The sequence below is a fragment of the Boleophthalmus pectinirostris genome, unplaced genomic scaffold (assembly GCF_026225935.1).
Source record: "Boleophthalmus pectinirostris isolate CB_2022bp ecotype Guang Dong unplaced genomic scaffold, ASM2622593v1 HiC_scaffold_8, whole genome shotgun sequence".
In the NCBI taxonomy this organism is placed as follows: Eukaryota; Metazoa; Chordata; class Actinopteri; order Gobiiformes; family Gobiidae; genus Boleophthalmus; species Boleophthalmus pectinirostris.
This window is the reverse complement of record NW_026571515.1, coordinates 29,992,269-30,011,881: the sequence shown is the minus strand read 5'-3', so window position 1 is coordinate 30,011,881 and position 19,613 is coordinate 29,992,269. Positions and strand designations below refer to the sequence as shown.

The window sequence follows — 19,613 nt, the reverse complement described above, 5'->3', positions numbered from 1 at the left end:
CAGCTCAAAGATGGACTTCAAACTGTCTTTTTTAATAATACTGAATGATAAGTAGGAGTACCTTGGCCAGAGTTTTCATAGTAAGATTTTATTTTCATATTTTTCCCCGTCTTTCTTCCCTTACTCCTGTGTCCAAAGGGAGCTCGCTCGCACCTGTTAGCATGTGCAGATAAAAGGATCTGAAGCATGACTTATTCAGAGCTGGGGTTGGTGGGTTGGGCTGGTGTTTGGGGGGTCTCTTCTGCTCCTCCCACACCTCCTCCTCCTCTTCACTCTCCATCCAAGTCTGACTCCACCTCTGTATTTTCATTGTACTGGTTTAAGCTCATCCGGCATAGCCCCCGGTGAAGTGAAGGAATATATTTGTCTGGTCGGGTTTTGTGCTGCTGCTGACTGGCCTGTTTGTGCACACAGCCATGTTAGCCTTGGCACAGATAAGCCTGCTGAATATGGACAGAGTGCAGAGGGGTCAGGAGCAGGTCTGGGTGAACTTGTCACAGTATATTGGTTTAGAAATGTACATGCTTTGTATATGAGTTGTTTGGATACCAGAATAAATGCACAAGGAAACTTTTTTTTTCTTTGCGTCACATTAGTTTTACTTAGGTCACTGTTAATATAAAAGATAAAGTTACAGATAAAAATACAGTTATCATCGGGTAGGGATCCAACATTTCTGCTGTTCCCTATTTGGGATATTGCTGCTAGTTTACCAATTTATATTGCTATTATGCTCTTTGTAGGGATGGGCATGGCTACTTGTCTAATCGATTATTGATCATTAAGAATTTTGTCGATCATGTTCATTTTTAATCAACAAACCAAATGCAGGTTGCTGCTGCATCTGACACCGCAAACACTGGAGTTGTGGCCTCACAGTCCCATGTTTCGGCTATGGCACACCTCCTTTGAGTTCACCATACCACTCAATGAGTGTGTTTACATGCACATCAGTGTCCCAGGTGTGATCGGGTTTTTTTGAGTATCCTGACATAAAGTTGAGTGCGCATGTGTCCAAAAGACAAACACTTTTCCATCTTTTCATCACAACAGTAACCAAAATAAAGTGACCAACATAAATAAAGTGAGTGAAATGTTAAATACAGAGCTGCGCTAAACCTTCACACGTCTGATCTCTGAAAACATGAACCATCTCCAACGCGATATACACACAGAACAGACTCACCATCAGCATCATCAGCATCCCTCTGTTGCAGAAAGAACACACATGTTCCACTGAGTCAGGTCCTTTAGTCCGACAGAAGCTGGCTGCATCAGAGCACAAGGAAAGAGGTCTTTTCAAGATATCCAAAACATTTTACATCAATTCAGTTCACTCCACATTGTGTAGCCACAACTGCCTGGGGACTGATGGAAGTGAGGCTGCTATTCTGTGCCATCGGCCTCTCCTACCACTCACTCACACAGTACACTCATTCACGGTGTGTGGGTGAGTAGACCTAGAGTCACTGCTGCGCCACTGTGGCACCTGGTATTCCTATTCCCAGCAGTCTCCCATCTAAGTACTAACCAGACCCAACATGCTTAGTTTCAGAGATCTGGCAAGATTAAGCATTGTCAAAGCAGCTTTAAATCATACAATTGCTGTTGTATACAAAAATGATCCAACCCATAAACCAAAGGGACTTTCTTTAGTGTAGTGCACTTTTTAAGCCCTAAACTAGACATCATTGATCTAATATTTACTCCATTTGTGCTTTGATACATGCACAGAGCCATTGCAGCGTACTTAACGTCTTTACACTTTTCCTATAGTGGCCATATTCTTACAGTAGGCATGTTTTTCCACTCCATTAGGTAGAGTGAATTGCACAGTCGACAGTTTGTGTAAAACGCAGCGCTTGCTTGATGAAACTGAACATGGCACCCCCTCTCCTCCCTCCATCCAACCCCCCCCTCCCTCTCTCTCTTCTTTCCCCCTCTCTCCCCCTCTCTATTCCTCTCTTTATTTCCCTCCCCACTCTCTCCTCTCTCTCCCTCTCTCCCTCCCTCCTACACAAACACATACACCACACATGGCAGCTTGCTTGACACATTTCCTTTAAAGCCTCCTTAAAAGCTTTCCTCCTGGGCGTCCATCTAATGAAGTCAGCCTTGAAAGCATTGTTTGGGCTGTGCAGATACACACAGATACAAGGCGGCCGCGCAGGGACCTTGACCACATCAGAACAAACGCGGAGACAAAGAGAAAACTGTTTTTTTATAGTGCGCAGCGGGCCGGACCCTTCACTTTCAATACATGCCAAGAGCCACAGCCGCCGCCAACACCGCAGCCTGCTCCCGTGTTGTTTTTTATTTTTACTCGCAAATGTCAAGCGCCCAGCAGAAACAGTAAAAGAGTGCGCTGCATAGTAACCTTAAACAGAGAAAACAGGATTCACCAAATGCCCCATAGGTTTTTTGCAGGAGGAGAGCCTAAAGATGTAATCTGTAGTTTCATTTTACTGTAGTGTTTTTTAATAGGCCTTTCTGGTTGTTATAGTAATTGGATGACTTCAATTTCAAATAACTTGATCAGGATCGTGTTGTTATTTAAAGGTCTTATATTTCCCAAAACTGACTCTCATGACCTTAAACTATGTTACAATGCTGTTACTTCCTCAGAAACATACTGGAGTTGTTTTTTGTTTCATTCATGTTTAAGTAATTCTTTATTATTAATCTGTTTACATCTCCAAAGCTCAAAATGCTCTGTTCCACGTTCAGTTAACATCTACCTTTTACCTTTAGTTTAGTAGAGATTGGCAGTTCCAGGGTTAAAATGATCAAAATCATTCTTGTAAAGGTGAAAAGAGAAAAAAAAACTGTTGGAGCACTTCCTGTATTACTACATGACATCACAAAGTGATACAGACCGTTTTCCGTTTGAGAGAAGACCTCAGCCTGTGTGAATGAAGCAAAACACAATTCCAGGTGATGAGAATACAACATTATAACAGAGATCAGATTCAATAAGTGAAAGATTTTTCGCTCTAATCTGATCACAAATTAATATTTTACCTTGTGGAAAGTTATAAAGTACATTACAGTTTAGGCTACTCATTTCATAAAACCATAAGTAACATAATATATATAAAAATCTTAGCTTGTTTTCCAAAGTTTGACAAATTAGGCAGCTTTTATTACTTTACTTTCTGTTTGGAGACTGGTAGATCTGCATACGTAGAGGTAATTCCACAGCTGTTACTTTGCAACCACTTTTATGTGACAGATACAATATATGACTTAATTTGGTCAAATTCATATTTACACTGTTTAATTTGTCAGAAAAAAATTATCATCCTTGTGTGGGAATTCTTGTCATTTTCCACTTGTTTGCAGGTTTTCTTCAGAAATGTGATCAATATTGTCTACTATCCAACAAAGTAAAAATTACAAACACATGAAAATCTGTCATAAGCACTCCAAACTATTTCAGGTTAGATTTAAAAAGAAGGTTGCTGATGAGAGGAAGAAAACCACCAAACTGATCTCAAACCAAGTTGAACAGATAAATAAGAGAAATAGGTAATCTCTGACATCCCAGTGATTAGTAGAAGTAAAAACAGCCAAAGTTTTGGTGTTGGCAGCAGCAGTAATTCATTATAGTATGTTTTCACCCCTCTAATTAATTTCCATTTGTACTTGTTTGGAGTCAGTGACAGTGTCCTACAGTGATGTATTATTGCAGTAAAACAGATGTCTGTGTGGGAGTGAAGGCGCAGTAAAAGAAAGCAGCGTATGTACTTTTCAAAACAGACTGGCACTAGGAATGAGTTGGACAACCTCTCATCAATACTGTTCAGCCATAATGTAGTGTTAATGAATAAAAGCTCATATTTGGAGTGACACTTTTAGCACCAAAATTCCCTCTGAGAGTTTATAGTAATTTACAATATTAAAGCATCACTAAAGTTGGCGTCCCTGATTTAACATGGTATACAGCACTGGATTTGCAGCTATGCACAAATCAGACCAGCACTTTGAGGTACACTTTATTGTTGCTATATCTGCATTTGACCCAATCATCAACACCACTGGGGTCAGAAGTTGGCAACAGCAGTGTAACATATGAGAATCACAAGAAAATAATGTGAAAACGGGGCCTGCAATTTGATGATTAAAGGGTTTAAATGATCATATGGGCTATAATATTATATGTTGTGGTTCTTATTATGCAGGGAACTCTACCTGTTGTTTTGGAATAAATATTCACCCTAAAATATGGCGTTGTTCTATATTCTATGGAAAATTACACTACAGTTGTTATGTCAATGCACACAGGTATTGATATTTATTTTAGTTGTCCTCACACCAATTACCATATTTTTTGGACTATAAGTTGCTCCGGAGTATAAGTCGCACCAGCCAAAAAATGCGTAATAAAGAAGAAAAAAAACATATATAAGTCGCACTCGGAAATTTATTTTATCAAATCAGAGACCAAGAACAGACATTTCTTCTTGAAAGGCAAGTTATAGTAATAACAATAGAACAGAGAACAACAGGCTGTTAACGTCACATATGAACAGTTCTTCAGATAATCAAAGCATACACAAATGAACATAAGTTTACCAAACTCTCCATCTCACTCCAAATCACTAAATCCATTGAATTCTTCATCCTCAATGTCACTTCTGAGCAACTTGGCGACCTCAAGAGGTAAACGGACTTCCACTTCCTCTTCTGCGTAGCTGTCATCAGACTCAGCATTGGTTCCAGTTAGAATTATTCCGGCCTCCCAACAGGATGGTTTTGTTTGTCACTGAAGTTGAGGCTTTGTCGATCCATCTAGTGAATTCCAGAAAAGTTGCATGGCACACCCTCCCAGTTGTCACAAATTTCTCACTCACTCCAAACTTTCTTTCTGCTGCTCAATTACCGTTTTTGGCTTCATATTTCGCAACTTGCAGTTTGTAATGATTTTCTTTTTGGGGGGGGATTTGTGTTTTAATCTTCTCAGTTGTCTTTTTTAAATTTAAAATTTTCTGTGGTACAGAAGTAATGGTGCGATCAACTGATTTGATATCGAACAGGACAGCGGATCTTTTTGCAGGAGACATGCACAGTAGTGACAGTGGTACACGAGTAACAGGAGTAACAGGTATATACATGCATTTACAGATACTGACATGCAATTCTAGTGTGAATATTTTAATATATAAGTCAAGTATAAGTTGCAGGATCACCCAAACCATGAAAAAAGTGTGACTTATAGTGCGAAAAATACGGTACTATAAAATAAGCACATTATTTTTGCATTAGTGTAGAAGTGCAAATAGAAAAAAAGTTAAGTAAATTGTAATTAAAAGGTCCAACTATTAGTTTACTTGAGTCTTGAACTACATGTTGAAGAAGATGTAAGTAAAATGTATTTTGCTGCAAATGCCAGTTCAGTGTGTCTCCACTCTAACCCTTGTAGATGCTCTCTGGTTTAACACATGCCTGAGCTGGAGCAATGCTGTTATTAAGACGAGCTGTCAGGAAGCAGTGATGCCAGGGGGGAGAGATGGAGAGACGGAGGGGAGGAGAGGGGGAAAACAATAACAGTTGGACGGAGGAGAGCAAGAGCTGTATGACTGCTGCCATCATCACACTCCTCACTTCCTCCTCACTTCCTCCTGACTGCTTCCTGACTGGATTGTGACGTGCCCGTGCTGCTCGGTAACCCTGACATGTGTCGGTAAATTCGCTCTGCAAATTGACAATTTCGTGTAACCTTTGGCCAGTGAGGTGTAGCTTGCATCAGCTCAAGGGACTCCAGGCAAACGTGAGCTTCATGGAAAATCATATAGAGACATGATGGAGAGGTGCGCCTTGACAGAGAATATTTTTAATTTTCTTCGGCTCTGACAGGTTGTGGGTTTTATGGCTCTAGTTTTGTGATATGAAGTAGGTAAACATGCTGCATTGCATCCGTTAACTTGTAGCAAAGTAAGCAATCAATCTGTGAACTCTTGACCTCAGTGTTTTTGTTTTCTTTTTTATGATCATGCTAATTGCTGTAACAAAAACTACAGTGCAGGCCTATAATAATTCCTTTTAGAGTGCTAATTATATCACAAAAAGCTTATAATGACATTCTTTCAAACATCATTATATTGTTACTGCAAAATGGTATAAAGTTCATCTATATGTGGATATATATATATATATATATATATATATATATATATATATATATATATATATATATATATATATATTAGTGCTGTCATGCGATTAAAAAAATTGAGAGACGCGATATTATATTTGTTATTTTCTTTTATATTTCACGTCGGTTGAATAATTTCCAAGACACGAATGTGTTTTTACCTGTGCACTGCTGACTCTGTTCTACTGGCTCTTTGACCTCGTCCATTGTGCGACTGACACCGCCAACGTTAACATGACGTTTACATCGCTCTTACTGCGCGCGTTTTGTGTGGCTTTCCGGCAATGAGTGGAATTACCGAAATAAAAAAATGTATAAATGTGTTTTGTCTGTGTGTGTGTGTGTTGTTGTCCCAACAACACATAAAAACAGGTTTTATAATAAAGAAACTCACATACAGAAACAGTAAAGTTAGAGATTAAAAATTAGATTAACGCGATTAAAAAACATAATGCGCTAAATATGACTGTAATTAATTAATCGCAATTAACGCGATAATTTGACACCCCTAATACATATATATATATGTATCATATGTAAGAAAAGTGGATGGTATTTTGTGTTTTAAGGGGATCTGAGTTGGACCTTTGAGCAAAGAACATGTGTCAGAATCATAGACTGTATAAAAAAAGTGGACTAAGCGAGTGACGTCACGCACAGTGTTCAGTGCCACTCAAATGATGCTCGTGATGTGGTTACAGGAGCTAAATTGGAGCCAGGCTGTATTAAGAATAAGTTTTTTTTGACAGACAAAATAGCAAAATAAAAAAAACTAAACACTAGGATCATGTAGAGAGGGTTGATACGAACATTTAAAAACCAAAATGAGGAGGCTCACAGCAGCAGTTACAGAGAAAATTATGACAATATGTCAGTCAATGGGAGCCAAGCTCAATAGGAGCTAGAAGAGCCTGCATCTGAACTTGCTGTTTGGAACGCTAGTGCTACAATATGTCCATTTATATATACACAGGATTCCCATGGTCATGGAAATCCTGGAAAAGTCATTGAAATTGAAAATGTTGTTTTCCAGGCCTGGAAATGTCATGGAATTTTGTAAATTCAATGAAAGTTTTGGAAAAGTCATGGAATTTTAGTATCTCTTTCACGCAACTACAGCATTCTGTTAAGTTATATTTAGGCTATATAGGTGTAACGATATCCAAGTCTCACGATACGATATCATCACAGTATGAACCTCATGGCACGATATTTATTGCGATATCATGGGGAAGCTCACTATATGGTGGGGAGGCTCACGATTAGGGATGTGACGACATCCAAATTTCTCAGTATGATATTTTCATGTTGTACATCTCACAGTACGATATTTTTTATGATACAATAACAAAACTGTTAATATGCTACTTTTTCCTCTTAAAATACCTTGACAAGACTTAATCCAAAGAACTAAGACTTAAAAGTGCTTAGAACTGCTATTTCTTCTTGTAGTCTACACTGAAACGGAGCAAAGGATCATGGTCTATGTAGTTCCCTTCGTCTTTTTTTTTTTAGCTATTTCTGCACCATAACTTTTAATTTAAGCAAAGAGACTTGTACTTAGATATATTGTGATGGTCCACGATATTATTGTGAGAATTTTGATGTTACAATATCACGATATTTCGGTTATTGTTACATCCCTATAAGGCTATTATGATTATTTCCGAACATTGACACTGACAGTATTTTGAATGTTAAAAAACTATAACACCATAACCATAATGTGAGTGGGTTAACATTTCATATTTAGCCCTACAAGTATGATCAATTCTACACATGTAAGTGCCGTAAAGTCATGGAAATTCACTTTAGGTCATAAAACAGTCACGGAAAAGTTTTGAAATTTTGTCAGTGAAAAAGAGTGGGAACCCTAAAAGTCTATGGTCAGAATGAAATGTTAGCCCCGCCCACTCTTAATATCCAACAATGTCTCTTATTGGATAAAATGATCAATCCCTGACAGTTGATTTTGTGCGGTTCTCATCCAATATGACGTCTTTAAAAATGTACACGCAACATCATTCAGTGTCATTATTTTCACAAAAGCTTTACAGCACAGGTGTCAAACATACGGCCCAGGGGCCAGATCCGGCCCTCCATGACCTTTAATCTGGCCCTCGGCTGATTTTCTACCAAAATATTTTAATTATATTTTCTGTTAAAATATTGTAAATTTTTTGTGCCGCTGAGCATAACAGCGTCTACAGTGTCTCTGTTCATGGCCCCTCCCACCAGAGCAACGCAAACGCTCTTAAAGGACGATCATTTTGACTGTTGACCGTGACACCCTCATCAGCAAAATGTCAAAAATGAGAAAAGTGGACGCCGAGTGCAGGATTTTCCAAGAAAAAATTGACTTATTCCTATTTATATACAAGTTAATGTTAAAACATTGTGTTGAAATTACATTTTTCTTTAAGTTTCAGGTTGTTCATAATATTATAATATTTTGTAAAAGAAAGAGTTCATCAATTAAAAAAGATTTCTGTAATAGATTTGCGTTTCTCTGCACAAATATTTGAATTTATTGCTATTTTGGGGGTATGTATGACATGAGTTTTCTGATCAGGCCCCTTTGGGATCAAAATAGGATGGATACGGCCCCCAGACCAAAATGAGTTTGACACCCCTGCTTTACAGTATAATAAATGGAACTAGAATTAGATGAAATACAGACCTTTTAATACTGGTTTATGTCCTTTTAAAACTCAGACTTGCATATCCTCTGCAGATGGAGTAAACATGTCCCATTACACCTACACATCAAGTCTAACTAATGCCATAATTATTTCAACACCAAGTAACTTCCCTGATCTGGACGTAATTTTTCAGATTACAAATGGCCGCCTTTCACCATTATTATCAGGGCATCTTTCAGAGAGACAGGTTTGTGATGGTCATTTCTCTAAGTGTGCGGCCGACACAGGGGAGACGAGAGGAGTGGGGAAAAGGAGGAGGGAGGGGGGAGGAGAGAGAGGGGAAGAAGGAGAGAAGGAGAGAGAGGAGAGAGAGAGGAGAGAGAGAGAAGAGAGAGGAGAGAGAGGAGAGAGAGAGAGGGAGAGGAGAAGAGGAGAGGGAGAGAAGGGAGAGAGAAGGAGAGGAGAGAGAAGAGAGGGGAGAGAGGGAAGAGAAGAGAGAGAGAGAGAGGAGGAGAGAGAGAGAAGGAGAAAAGAGAGAGAGGAGAGGAGAGAGAGAAGAGAGGGAAGAGAGGAGAAGGAGAAGGGAGAGAGAGGGGAGAGAAGGAGAGAGATGATAGAGGGGAGAGAAGAGAGAGAGACGATGAAGGAGAGAGAAAGAGGAGCGAGATGATGGAGGAGAGAGAGAGAGGGAGAGAAGAGAAGAGAGAGAGAGAGAAGATAGAGGGGAAGAAGGAGAAGGAGGAGAGAGAGAGAGAGATAAAGAGGGAAGAAGAAGGGAGAGGAGAGGAGAGAGATGGAGGAGAGAGTGATGGAGGGAGAGAGAGAGAGAGAGAGAGACGATGGAGAAGGGAGAGGAGAGAGGAGAGGAGAGGAGAGGGGAAGACGGGGAAAGGAAAAGGAGAGAGAAAGGAGATAGGGGGAGAGAAGATAGAGAGATGATGGAGGAAAGAGAGGAGAAGGAGAAGACGAGAGAGGAGAGAGAGAGGTGATGGAGGAGAGAGAGGGGAAGGAGGAGAAGGGAGACGAGAGAGAGAGAGATGATAGAGGGGAGAGAAGAGAGAGAGACAATGGAGGAGGAGAGAGAGAGGAGCAAGATGATGGAGGAGAGAGAGGGGAAGAAGGAGAGATAAGAGAGAGAGAGAAGATAGAGGGGAAGAAGGAGAAGGGAGGAGAGAGAGGAGATAAAGGGGAAGAAGAAGGGAGAGGAGAGAGAGAAGTGATGAAGGGAGAGAAGAGCGAGAGAGAGAGACGATGGAGAAGGGAGAGGAGAGAGAGGAGAGGAGAGGAGAAGAAGAAGAAGGGACAGGAGAGGAGAGGGGAAGAAGGAGAATGAAAAGGAGAGAGAAAGGAGATGGGGGGAGAGAAGAGAGAGAGAGAGACGATGGAGGAAAGAGAGGAGAAGGAGAAGACGGGAGAGGAGAGAGAGAGGTGATGCAGGAGAGAAGAGAGAGAGAGAGAGAGACGATGGAGGAGAGAGAGGGGAAGGAGGAGAAGGGAGAGGAGAGAAAGAGATGATAGAGGGGAGATAAGAGAGAGAGACGATGGAGGAGAGAGAGAGAAGAGAGAGATAATGGAGGAGAGAGGGGAAGAAGGAGAAGGGAGAGGAGAGAGAGATTAGATGGGGAGAGAAGAGAGAGAGAGAAAGAGACAATGGAGGAGAGAGAGGGGAAGGAGAAGGGAGAGGAGAGAGAGGGGATGGAGGAGAGAGAGAGGAGGGAGGAGAAGGGAGAGGGGAGAGAGAGAGAGAAGGGACGGGAGAGAGAGAGAGAGAGCATGAGAGAAGAGGAGAGCAGGAGAGGAAGGGAGGAGAGGGACGGGTGAGAGGAGAGGGGCAGGAGGGAAGGGCATGATGGAGGTACGGGTGCGCTGGGCCTGTCACAGACGGCAGCAGGCTGTAAATCCACATACAGACATGCGCTGTGTTAATAGGCTTTTTATTCCTCTGTAGCAGACACAGTGTGACAGTTATGGCCCTGTCGTAGCGCACACGAGCACTCAGATACACCTGCAGCAGAGGCTCACAGACGGGGGCGGGGGGTCGACGGGAGGAGGGGGTGTCACAAATACAGGCTTTTAATAGACGCATTTGATTTATGACGCCGAGTTCTTTCTATCCAGTCACAGGAACTTAACAAGATGTACACTGTAAAGTCAAAATATGCTGGAAGACGTTATTTACAAGTACACAATATGGAAAATACTGCTGCTGCTGCTACTGCTTCAAATACCTCTGTCTTTTGTTGCCATGGAAATGTGTGCATTTGTGAAAGTGAGTTTGTATTTTAAAGCTTTTCATACATATTTGATTACATTGTGGTTCTTCTGAATATTATTTTTAAGTTATATTCTAAAAAATAAATTGTATTTGTGTGTCTAAAAATAACAGTTTCTTCCATTAACGTCATTTTTCATTTTTCTCCTGCTGTTGCCATTAAAACTTTACTATTATATTATACCAACCGCTGCTATCATAATTACTTTTCCTACTACGGTTGATGCTTCCTTGAACATTTGTATTTTTAGTTGTATTAAAGGTTTTTCTTAGACTCAAAAGACACTTTCCAATTCATTCATGCAGGATTCACTTCCCGTGGGCAGTGATGGTGAGCTTTGTATCAGGGTAGTCACAGCTGCCCTGGGGTAGACTGACAGAAGGGTCACTGCCAATCTGTCAACAGTCATGCCCACTTCAATGTCCACTCTGGTTCCAGAAGTACAATATCCTTTCATTTTTCCCATAGACACTTCTAATATTAAGATTTCAAAGACATCACAAGGTTAACCAGCTATGTGATAACTACAGTCCATAACACAGTTGTTTGAAATCCCAAAAAGCATGTTTAAAATGCAAGATTAGGCTACATGTGTTATTAATTTAGCAGTTTTTTAAGTTTCAGAAACAGATTTTAAATAAAATTATAGTTCTTGAGGTCATTAGTTACCACAGATGACTGGCCCTGAACAAGCTTTCAAACTTTTATTTATTTATTTTATTTTTTTCTAGAAAGACTGAATGGGAAAAATGAATGGACAGTTTACTTCCAGGACCCATGGGTGGGCAGTCACTGTTGAGCTCCTTTTAGTAAACATACTAACCACTGGACCACACTTGCACCACTTCCAAAGCTAAAACAATGAAGCAGCCCTCACAGTTATGTTATTTGATACTAATTCGAAACTAAATCAAAATCATTTGGAACTGGAACACTTGTTTTTCACTCTTAAAATGTATTTAGTTCTCTGCATTGAAGTAGTCAGTGAATTTGCTACAGACCACCTCATGTGAGCAAGTTAATGGTGGGAGATGAATGAAGTAACTAATAAGTATAGGCATTTGGTGTAGGGGAAGAAGCTCACCATTGCCTTTAACAAAGTATTGCCCGATGAAAGTACTTTGTAGTTCAGTAAAGTTGCGAAGAGCTTTAAAGGCTTTCTGTTTCCTAGACCTTCTATAGAGAATAGGGCTACTGCATTTACACTGTTATGTCAGCTTTAACCATTGTCCCTTTAACTGCGGTAAAATGTAAGTAATTAGTGTGAAAAAGGGGTCATGTTTACTGAAGGTAGCTGCTCCTCGCCTTTAGTGTTGTTTCTAGTGTTGGATAATTAGCTTAGATAAACTGTGGAAGAGGCCGCACAGCGCGCTAAAGACCCAATGATCATGACAGCCATAGATGACAGGCAGAGAAAAACAATAAAGTGGATATATCCATAGATGTGCTGCATGCGTCAAGCTCTGTAACTGTAATGGCTGTGTGGTAGGTGGTAAGTCTGCAAACAATCAAAGTTGACATTTTAAACTTGTGTGAGTTCTGAGTCCTTTATGTAGACTTGGTTTAATCTTACTTTTTCTCAAGCAGTGCTCGTCTAGTCCTGATTCAGTTGGAGTTTAGTCGAAGTTTACCCCCAGTTTTTCTATGGAAGTGCGAATGCAGCCTTACACGTGGAATATATTTCCATCTGGGAATTCTTCAAAACCACTTGGAATTTTGATGAAAGATTCCTATAGATGTTGATAAAAGAATGATCAATTGGATTAGAGAATCTGTTTTTATGATAATACAATCCCCAAATCTAATTGTAAAAAGTGTCAGGTATTTAAACAAAATGTGTTAACTACATGTGACAAACAGTGCCACTACATGGATAACATGAGCGATGATACTGGTTTGGAATACCTAATGGAGGATTGGTTGAGCTAACTCCATGGAGCTCAGCAGCGACCACCCACTATGACCTTTTTGTTTCCCTAGACTTTTTAAATATAAGAGCGGCTGATCGGCTATGGTAACAAATGACAAACAGAATGGATTTTAAATAAATAAAATCCACCTCTAACTAACTATAACTATATAAACATTTTAAGTATTAAATGTGTGTTTTGGACTAGAACAACCACCTTCCATTGTGTGTTTAAATTATTAACATTTAGCTATTTTGAAAACTCTCATGGGAAAATGAATGGTAAATTTACACCTGGAATCTCAGCAGGCTTCAAAATGCTGTACTGTTGAACTCCATTGGGGCTTCCTTGCTTTGAGGCAATTCCGCTAACCACTTTGCAAATATGCCTGTATGAATTCCATTATAATCCTTCAACTTTACAGAGACTGTGTCTTTAGTGAAAGATTCATTGGCAAAATCTCACTCCAGATGTTACAGAGTCTTGCAGTGATATGTGCATATGGTTGCATTCTGGTTTAATTTATAATTTCCTTCTTGATCCAACTTTTGTCTGACTAAATTTTCAAAAGTCTGCCTTTCACTTTCTTGCTTAAATTCACATTTTAATGACTTGTACCTCCATACCTTTGTGCAGTCTTTTACAATCAACTTTTTCTTTTACCCAGTCTTTTGTCTGAATCCACTAATCCGTTTTTTTCTGTCTGGCAGGTCACACGGGACTCCAGCGCAGAGCCCCCTCCTGTCATCCTGTTCCCAGCGTCTGGCCGCAGCACCTCGGGGTCCCTGCGCAGACACAAGAGGGACTGGGTGATCCCCCCCATCAATGTGGCCGAGAACTCCCGAGGACCATTCCCACAGATGCTCGTCAGCGTAAGTACCCCTCCTGATCATCTGTTCATTCAGGAATTCCATCTGGGAATTCTTCAAAACCACTTGGAATGCTGATGAAAAGATTCCCATAGTTGTTGATAAAAGAATGTTCAATAGCATTAGAAAATCTGGTTTGATGATTATAATACAATCCCCCAATGTAATTTTAATCATACAAGTCTGAAGGTATTTAAACAGGCCTGGAGACATTTTCCTCTCACATTCACATCGCGGTAAAAGGAATGATTATTGCTGCAGTTTTTGGTGGAGGTTGCGCAAAGTTCTCTTATGATTTTTGTAGATGTATTTTTTTTAATATAATATTTGTCAGAGAATCTTCGCTGAAGTAATAACACTGCAATTCCTCTGGGACATGGGGAAAAGGTGGAAGAAGTCTTGTATATAAATGTGTAAAAATATGTTACTTTGCATTATACTGTTAGAAGGAAGGGTTGATTAAATATAGATATATACGAATTCAAGATTTACTGATGTTGTCTGTATAGCAACAGAAATATGGCAGCCCAAGGCAAGAAGGCTCACAAGGCTCCCCTTTAAAATGATAGGAAAATGGTCAAAATAAAACTCACTTTTCAACTCTACTCATTTTCACTGTTAAGTTAAGTGTGTCACGCTCAGAGCCACTGTTGGGCAAGTTACTTCAAAATGGTAATGCACTATTTATTACTTACAATATTACTATATTTAAAATGTAAGGCATTACACCACTATTGCATTACTTTTAAGTTACTCTCACCAGAATAACTGTCTGAGTGAAGATGCCAAACTTTTGCACTGTACATGAACTAGGACTAAATCAGGACTGAACCGAGGACTGAACCAGGACTAAACCAGAACTGAAACAGAGCTGAACCAAGACTGAACCAGGACTAATCTTGGACTAGGACTTAGAATCTAGGACCACCCCTGAGAGAACCCCAAGCCCGTGGAGCAGGTGTCCGCAAAGCTCGATCGGGCATCAGGTGCAATTAGCCCCGTGTAGCACGGAACTCTGCGCCGGTCCTTTCTCCCGCAATTACCCGACAGTCTATGCAGGCATTCCGATATTTGGAACCATAACAATGATGGTTCACCACTGCTGATATCGCAGTGATTTTGGCAAATTTGTATGAAGAAAAACAAAAAACTCACCACTTCAATCCAGGTTAAAATGCATTGTAACGTGCGTTACTGACATTTGTACCGAGTAAAATATAATTTTATTATTATTTTTTTCCCTGTAATGCCTTACATTACTGCATTACAGCAAAAAGTAATGTATTACAATAATTAATTACTTTAATAACACATTATTCCCAACACTGCTCACAACTCACATGTTAAACAGATGGTAGTAAGACAGTCCAGGTACTACACATATTTTATTATACACACTTCTCTTCACTACCAGAACTGTTCTACAACTGAATCAACCTATCCCCTGCTACATCTTTTTTGTTTACTAATATCAATGCTACATCTACACTACTTCTACAATTATTTTTTATATATTTATAGGATTTTTAAATTACAAAATCGAACAAAATATTAAAATGCAACTTCTGCTTCTCCACTGCCAACAAAAGCCCCAGCAAGTACCCCGTAGTCAAAACAAAACGCATTGTGTAATATGTGTGTGTAAAGCATTCCTCTATCCTCATTAAGTATTAACAGCCAAAATGAAACAACAATCACCACAAACTGTGATATTATAAAGCGGCTTGTTTTGGAGAAGCGTGCAATAAAAACAGCGTATTATGAGGTCTGGAGGTCAGTCTTATACATGATTTTCTGGGAAATCATAAAAAGCATGAATAAAAAATAAAGTGTGTAAACGAGTTGCGCCAACCAACTGCTTAAAATTCTACACTTCTGTCACAGCGGTGCGCAGTTTGTCCCTCATTGCCCTGCTCTCAAATCTTTCTATGTGAGCAGCAATTCATCAAAAAGCATCTACCCAAAGTCAACCGCATCAATTCTCTTTTTATCATGAATATCCAGCCATCATCTTGCACTATTTACAAAACGCTCACAGTTCGGATATTTTGGCTTGTAAATTGTGCAAAATAAATGCGTTTTGGGGTGTTTTCCGCTTTTGTTTTCCGAGCGGACTTCTTCCACTCCCCGAAGAATACCCCACAGAGTTGCCTCAAGGAAAACTTTTAAAACCACAACATCAAGACTTTCTTTGTTTTGGAGTTTTTTTGGAGAAAGTCCCATCAGCTTGTCACACTTTACCGCCTCAGCTACTTCCACTGTGTCCACTCCAAAGCCAAAGAGGCACAATAGATAGTGAATGGGGAGTGTCACTTGGAGATGTATTGTGCAGCCAAACTCAATCTAGTGTGCAGCAAACAGGACTTTGAAGCTCTGATGGCTTGTGAAGTGGTGCGTGCTGATTTCTCTTAAAGTATTTTATGGCACCACTAGTGTAGCTACTTCTAGTACTATTGTGTTAGTACTATTTGTGATAACTGCTGCTTCAACTTTTGTTACCAGTGATGCTACATAGACAGTTCTTCTTCTTTCAGTACTGCTTTATCAGCAATTCTCAGCTTACTTAGAAAAGTCTGTTTAGTGGATTTGTACATTTGGACATATTTAGATGTTTTAGTATGCCCCAACACTTGTTTTATCCAGATTAATGAAAATGTAGCACCATTGTTATAACAATTCAAAACATAATATTACCATATTTTCAAACTATAAGGTGTGCTTAAAATCTCTAAAATCAACAGTGCACCTTATAATCTAATGCGTTTTATGTATTAATTCCAGTTGTGTTTACTGACCATTAACTGATTTTCACATATATTCCACTGAGTCGAGTTCTTTAGTCCAACAGAAGCTGCCCATCAGTGCACAAGGCTTATAATCCCTTATAGTTTATGCAACTTAGCCATGTGGTTTTAAATTTTGTTTCTGTAAAACTTAAACAAATGTCTGCAAAACTGCATTAAACACATTATTACTCAATATATATTTGAGTCTTTCTTATAGGAAATAAAAAAGTCTCGAGTCTCAAGTGTTGCCCATTTGTTTTGCTTAATGCGCCTTACAATCCGGTGCACCTTATGTATGAAAATAGACGAGAGAATTCAACATTATTGATATTGCACCTTATAATCCAGTGCACCTTATAGTCCGAAAAATATGATATATCTTTTAAATGGGAAGGATATCATTAGCCAGTTTCACTTCATAGAAACAGTCTGACCTCACAGCTTTAGAATTCGTTTGCTCAACAGTAGGCTGGTACTTTTTTCATTTAACCAATCGCTGCAATTTGGTCGTGACGTATGTAATTTGCCACTAACGCTGGTATATTAAGCTTTTCCCAAATCCCGTAGGAAGAAGGGCAATAACGTCTTTCCTCTTGATAAAATTCACCAAACATTTTTTTTGTTCTGTTTTTCTGGCTTGAAAGTCTCGATCTCAGGAGTCGTTGCCAACACAGAATGTATGGCATTTTGCTGAGTGGCTGGTGCCCAGACTTGCACTTCCAGAGTTTTTGCAAACCGTCTAGTGTATTCCAATTCCTGACCTAGTCATTGGAGAGAAATGAAATTGAGCAGAGGCACGAGGTAGCACCAGCTTGGCTAGAATCTCATAGCTGAAACCCATGAATAGGAAGTTAAACTTTTTTTCTGCTTGGACAGTGAACACTTTTACTACTTTTACTTTTACTGCATACTGACTGTGAGCGGGGTTGACTCTCCACAGATCTGACCTCTAACTCGATCTGGTTGGTTTCAAAGAAAAGCATTTGACAGACCCTGCACCAGAAAAGTTACACAGCGCATCTTTATCTCATCTGTTTTAAGAACCCTTGCCCCAAACTCAAATTTTTACATGCACATTTTGATGGATTACAACCACTTCTACTATGATACGAAAACAATATTTGCAGATGTATTGTGCAGGCGAACTCCCTCCTGAGTGCGTAGTACACGTAGGCTCTGCTGGTCTGATGGAGAGGCGATGCGTGCTGGTGCCTTCAGTGCCCTCCGCAGCTCTTGTCTTTCTCTTTAATGATGACTGTAGGGCAGGCCGGGCTGTCCAGAGAGGGGCTGAGTTTTAACAAGCAGACAGCTCGGGGAGGGGCACAGATGCGTGGGGGTGCTCTGCTACACTTTCTGTTTATGTGTTTAGTTCACTTTATAACCTCTTTTGTCCTCCGCTGAGACATCACACCACAGTGCTTCATCTCGTCCATACATAAATGTTAACAAGGAGGCCCCAGTGTAACATCAGGCACAGTCGAGCAGGAATATTATTTAACAAGGAGTTTTCAGCGCTCACTTTAAGATCGGTGAAGTGAGGGAATCATCTTGGCAGTCTATCAAACCACAAGTTGTTAGAGGTTAGAGTGGGACATAACCAAGCAAAAAAAAATAAAAAATGTGATGTGTTGCATATCGTGGATCATGCATTCCTCCTAGTTTTGAATTTTCTTTTCTTTTTTTGGGCTAGAAAGTTCAGCTATTAAAATTAAATTATATTTGCTCCCAGGTGCCACCCCACTCTGAGGCGGGGGGGACAATATTGCTCTAAATTATAACATAAAAGATTAAAGAAGAAATAAGAAATGAAATAAGGTTCCGTGTGTCTCCATTAAATTCTTCCAGCTGACAGAATACAATTTTTCTTTTGCAATAAATTAAGTGTTAAATTTTCAAGATTATCACTTCAAAAACTTGGGCTTGCCTGGTGCCACCCCTGGGCCAACTCAAGTGAAAAAAGTGGACACTTTCTTGTCAAGGGGTGCAAGATACAGAAGAACAAGTGCAAAAAGTAGTTCTTAATTGATTTTTATTACAATTTGTTTATTTATTTGCCATTTGTAGTTTAAAAAGACGCTGGAAAAATGTGTAAAAAGCTCCAAGTGCAATCATTACAGACGACATATTGACACTGTGAAATAGACAAGACAACATTTACATCTGAATTAAACAAATCTCATTCTAAAGTCTAGGCGTAATGTTTTGAGCAATGTAAAGTAGGTCTATGGAATAAATTGCAGGTATATTTTTATACTAAATATCAATAATAGTGGACAAATGTACAATCTAAACCATTGTTTCCCAAAGACTGTGTCGTGACCCTCAGGTGGAATCACAGGAGAATTTTTGGGTCACCTTGTAATGATCTGCATGTAGGTCTGCAATATACATATACATAAATCTCCGTGCACCCCCGCTCCTCACTTCTCCGTGCACGAAATCTCCGCGCACCCCCCACTCCTCAATTTTTTCTACAACACTGCCTTGCCTAACCTGTGGGAAACACTGATTACTGTTTTTCCTTGTTTAAAACTTGAGTAACGTATTTTTTGGACTATAAGGTGCACTTTAAATCCCTGAGCCATGTTCTTTAGTCTGACAGAAGCTGACTGCATAAGGGGCAAGCTGTTTTTTTTTTTGTTTTTGTTTTTTTTTATCATTTGTAGTTTATGCAAATAAGCCATGGGGTTTTAAGTTTCATTTCTGTATAACGTAAACAAATGTACGCAAAGCTGCTATTGACTTGAATCACGAAGATTTGTGACTTTTAAAATATGGGTCCCTAGGAAAAAAAAGTTTGGGAAACACTGATCTAAACAAATAACAGCACACGTATTGCTAAAGCTGAATTTTAATGACAGCTGTGGCCCGACTTCCACATCCACCTCATTATGAATACAATCGCTCTTCCCTGGGTCACTGTTAGTCGACAAACAGGAAATCCCAGAAGCTTCCCTGTTGTGCATTTAACCCTAATCA

The 19,613-nt window shown here is 39.6% G+C and overlaps 1 protein-coding gene across 1 annotated transcript in view; it reads left to right on the top strand.

Annotated features, from left to right (window-relative positions):
* Nucleotides 1-19,613, top strand: part of LOC110164462 (cadherin-4-like) — a 394,436-nt gene that overhangs the window by 265,211 nt on the left and 109,612 nt on the right. The window contains exon 5 of the mRNA XM_055166406.1: nt 13,690-13,851. Coding sequence (XP_055022381.1) covers nt 13,690-13,851 — 162 coding nt within the window. The remainder of the gene's footprint in view (nt 1-13,689; nt 13,852-19,613) is intronic.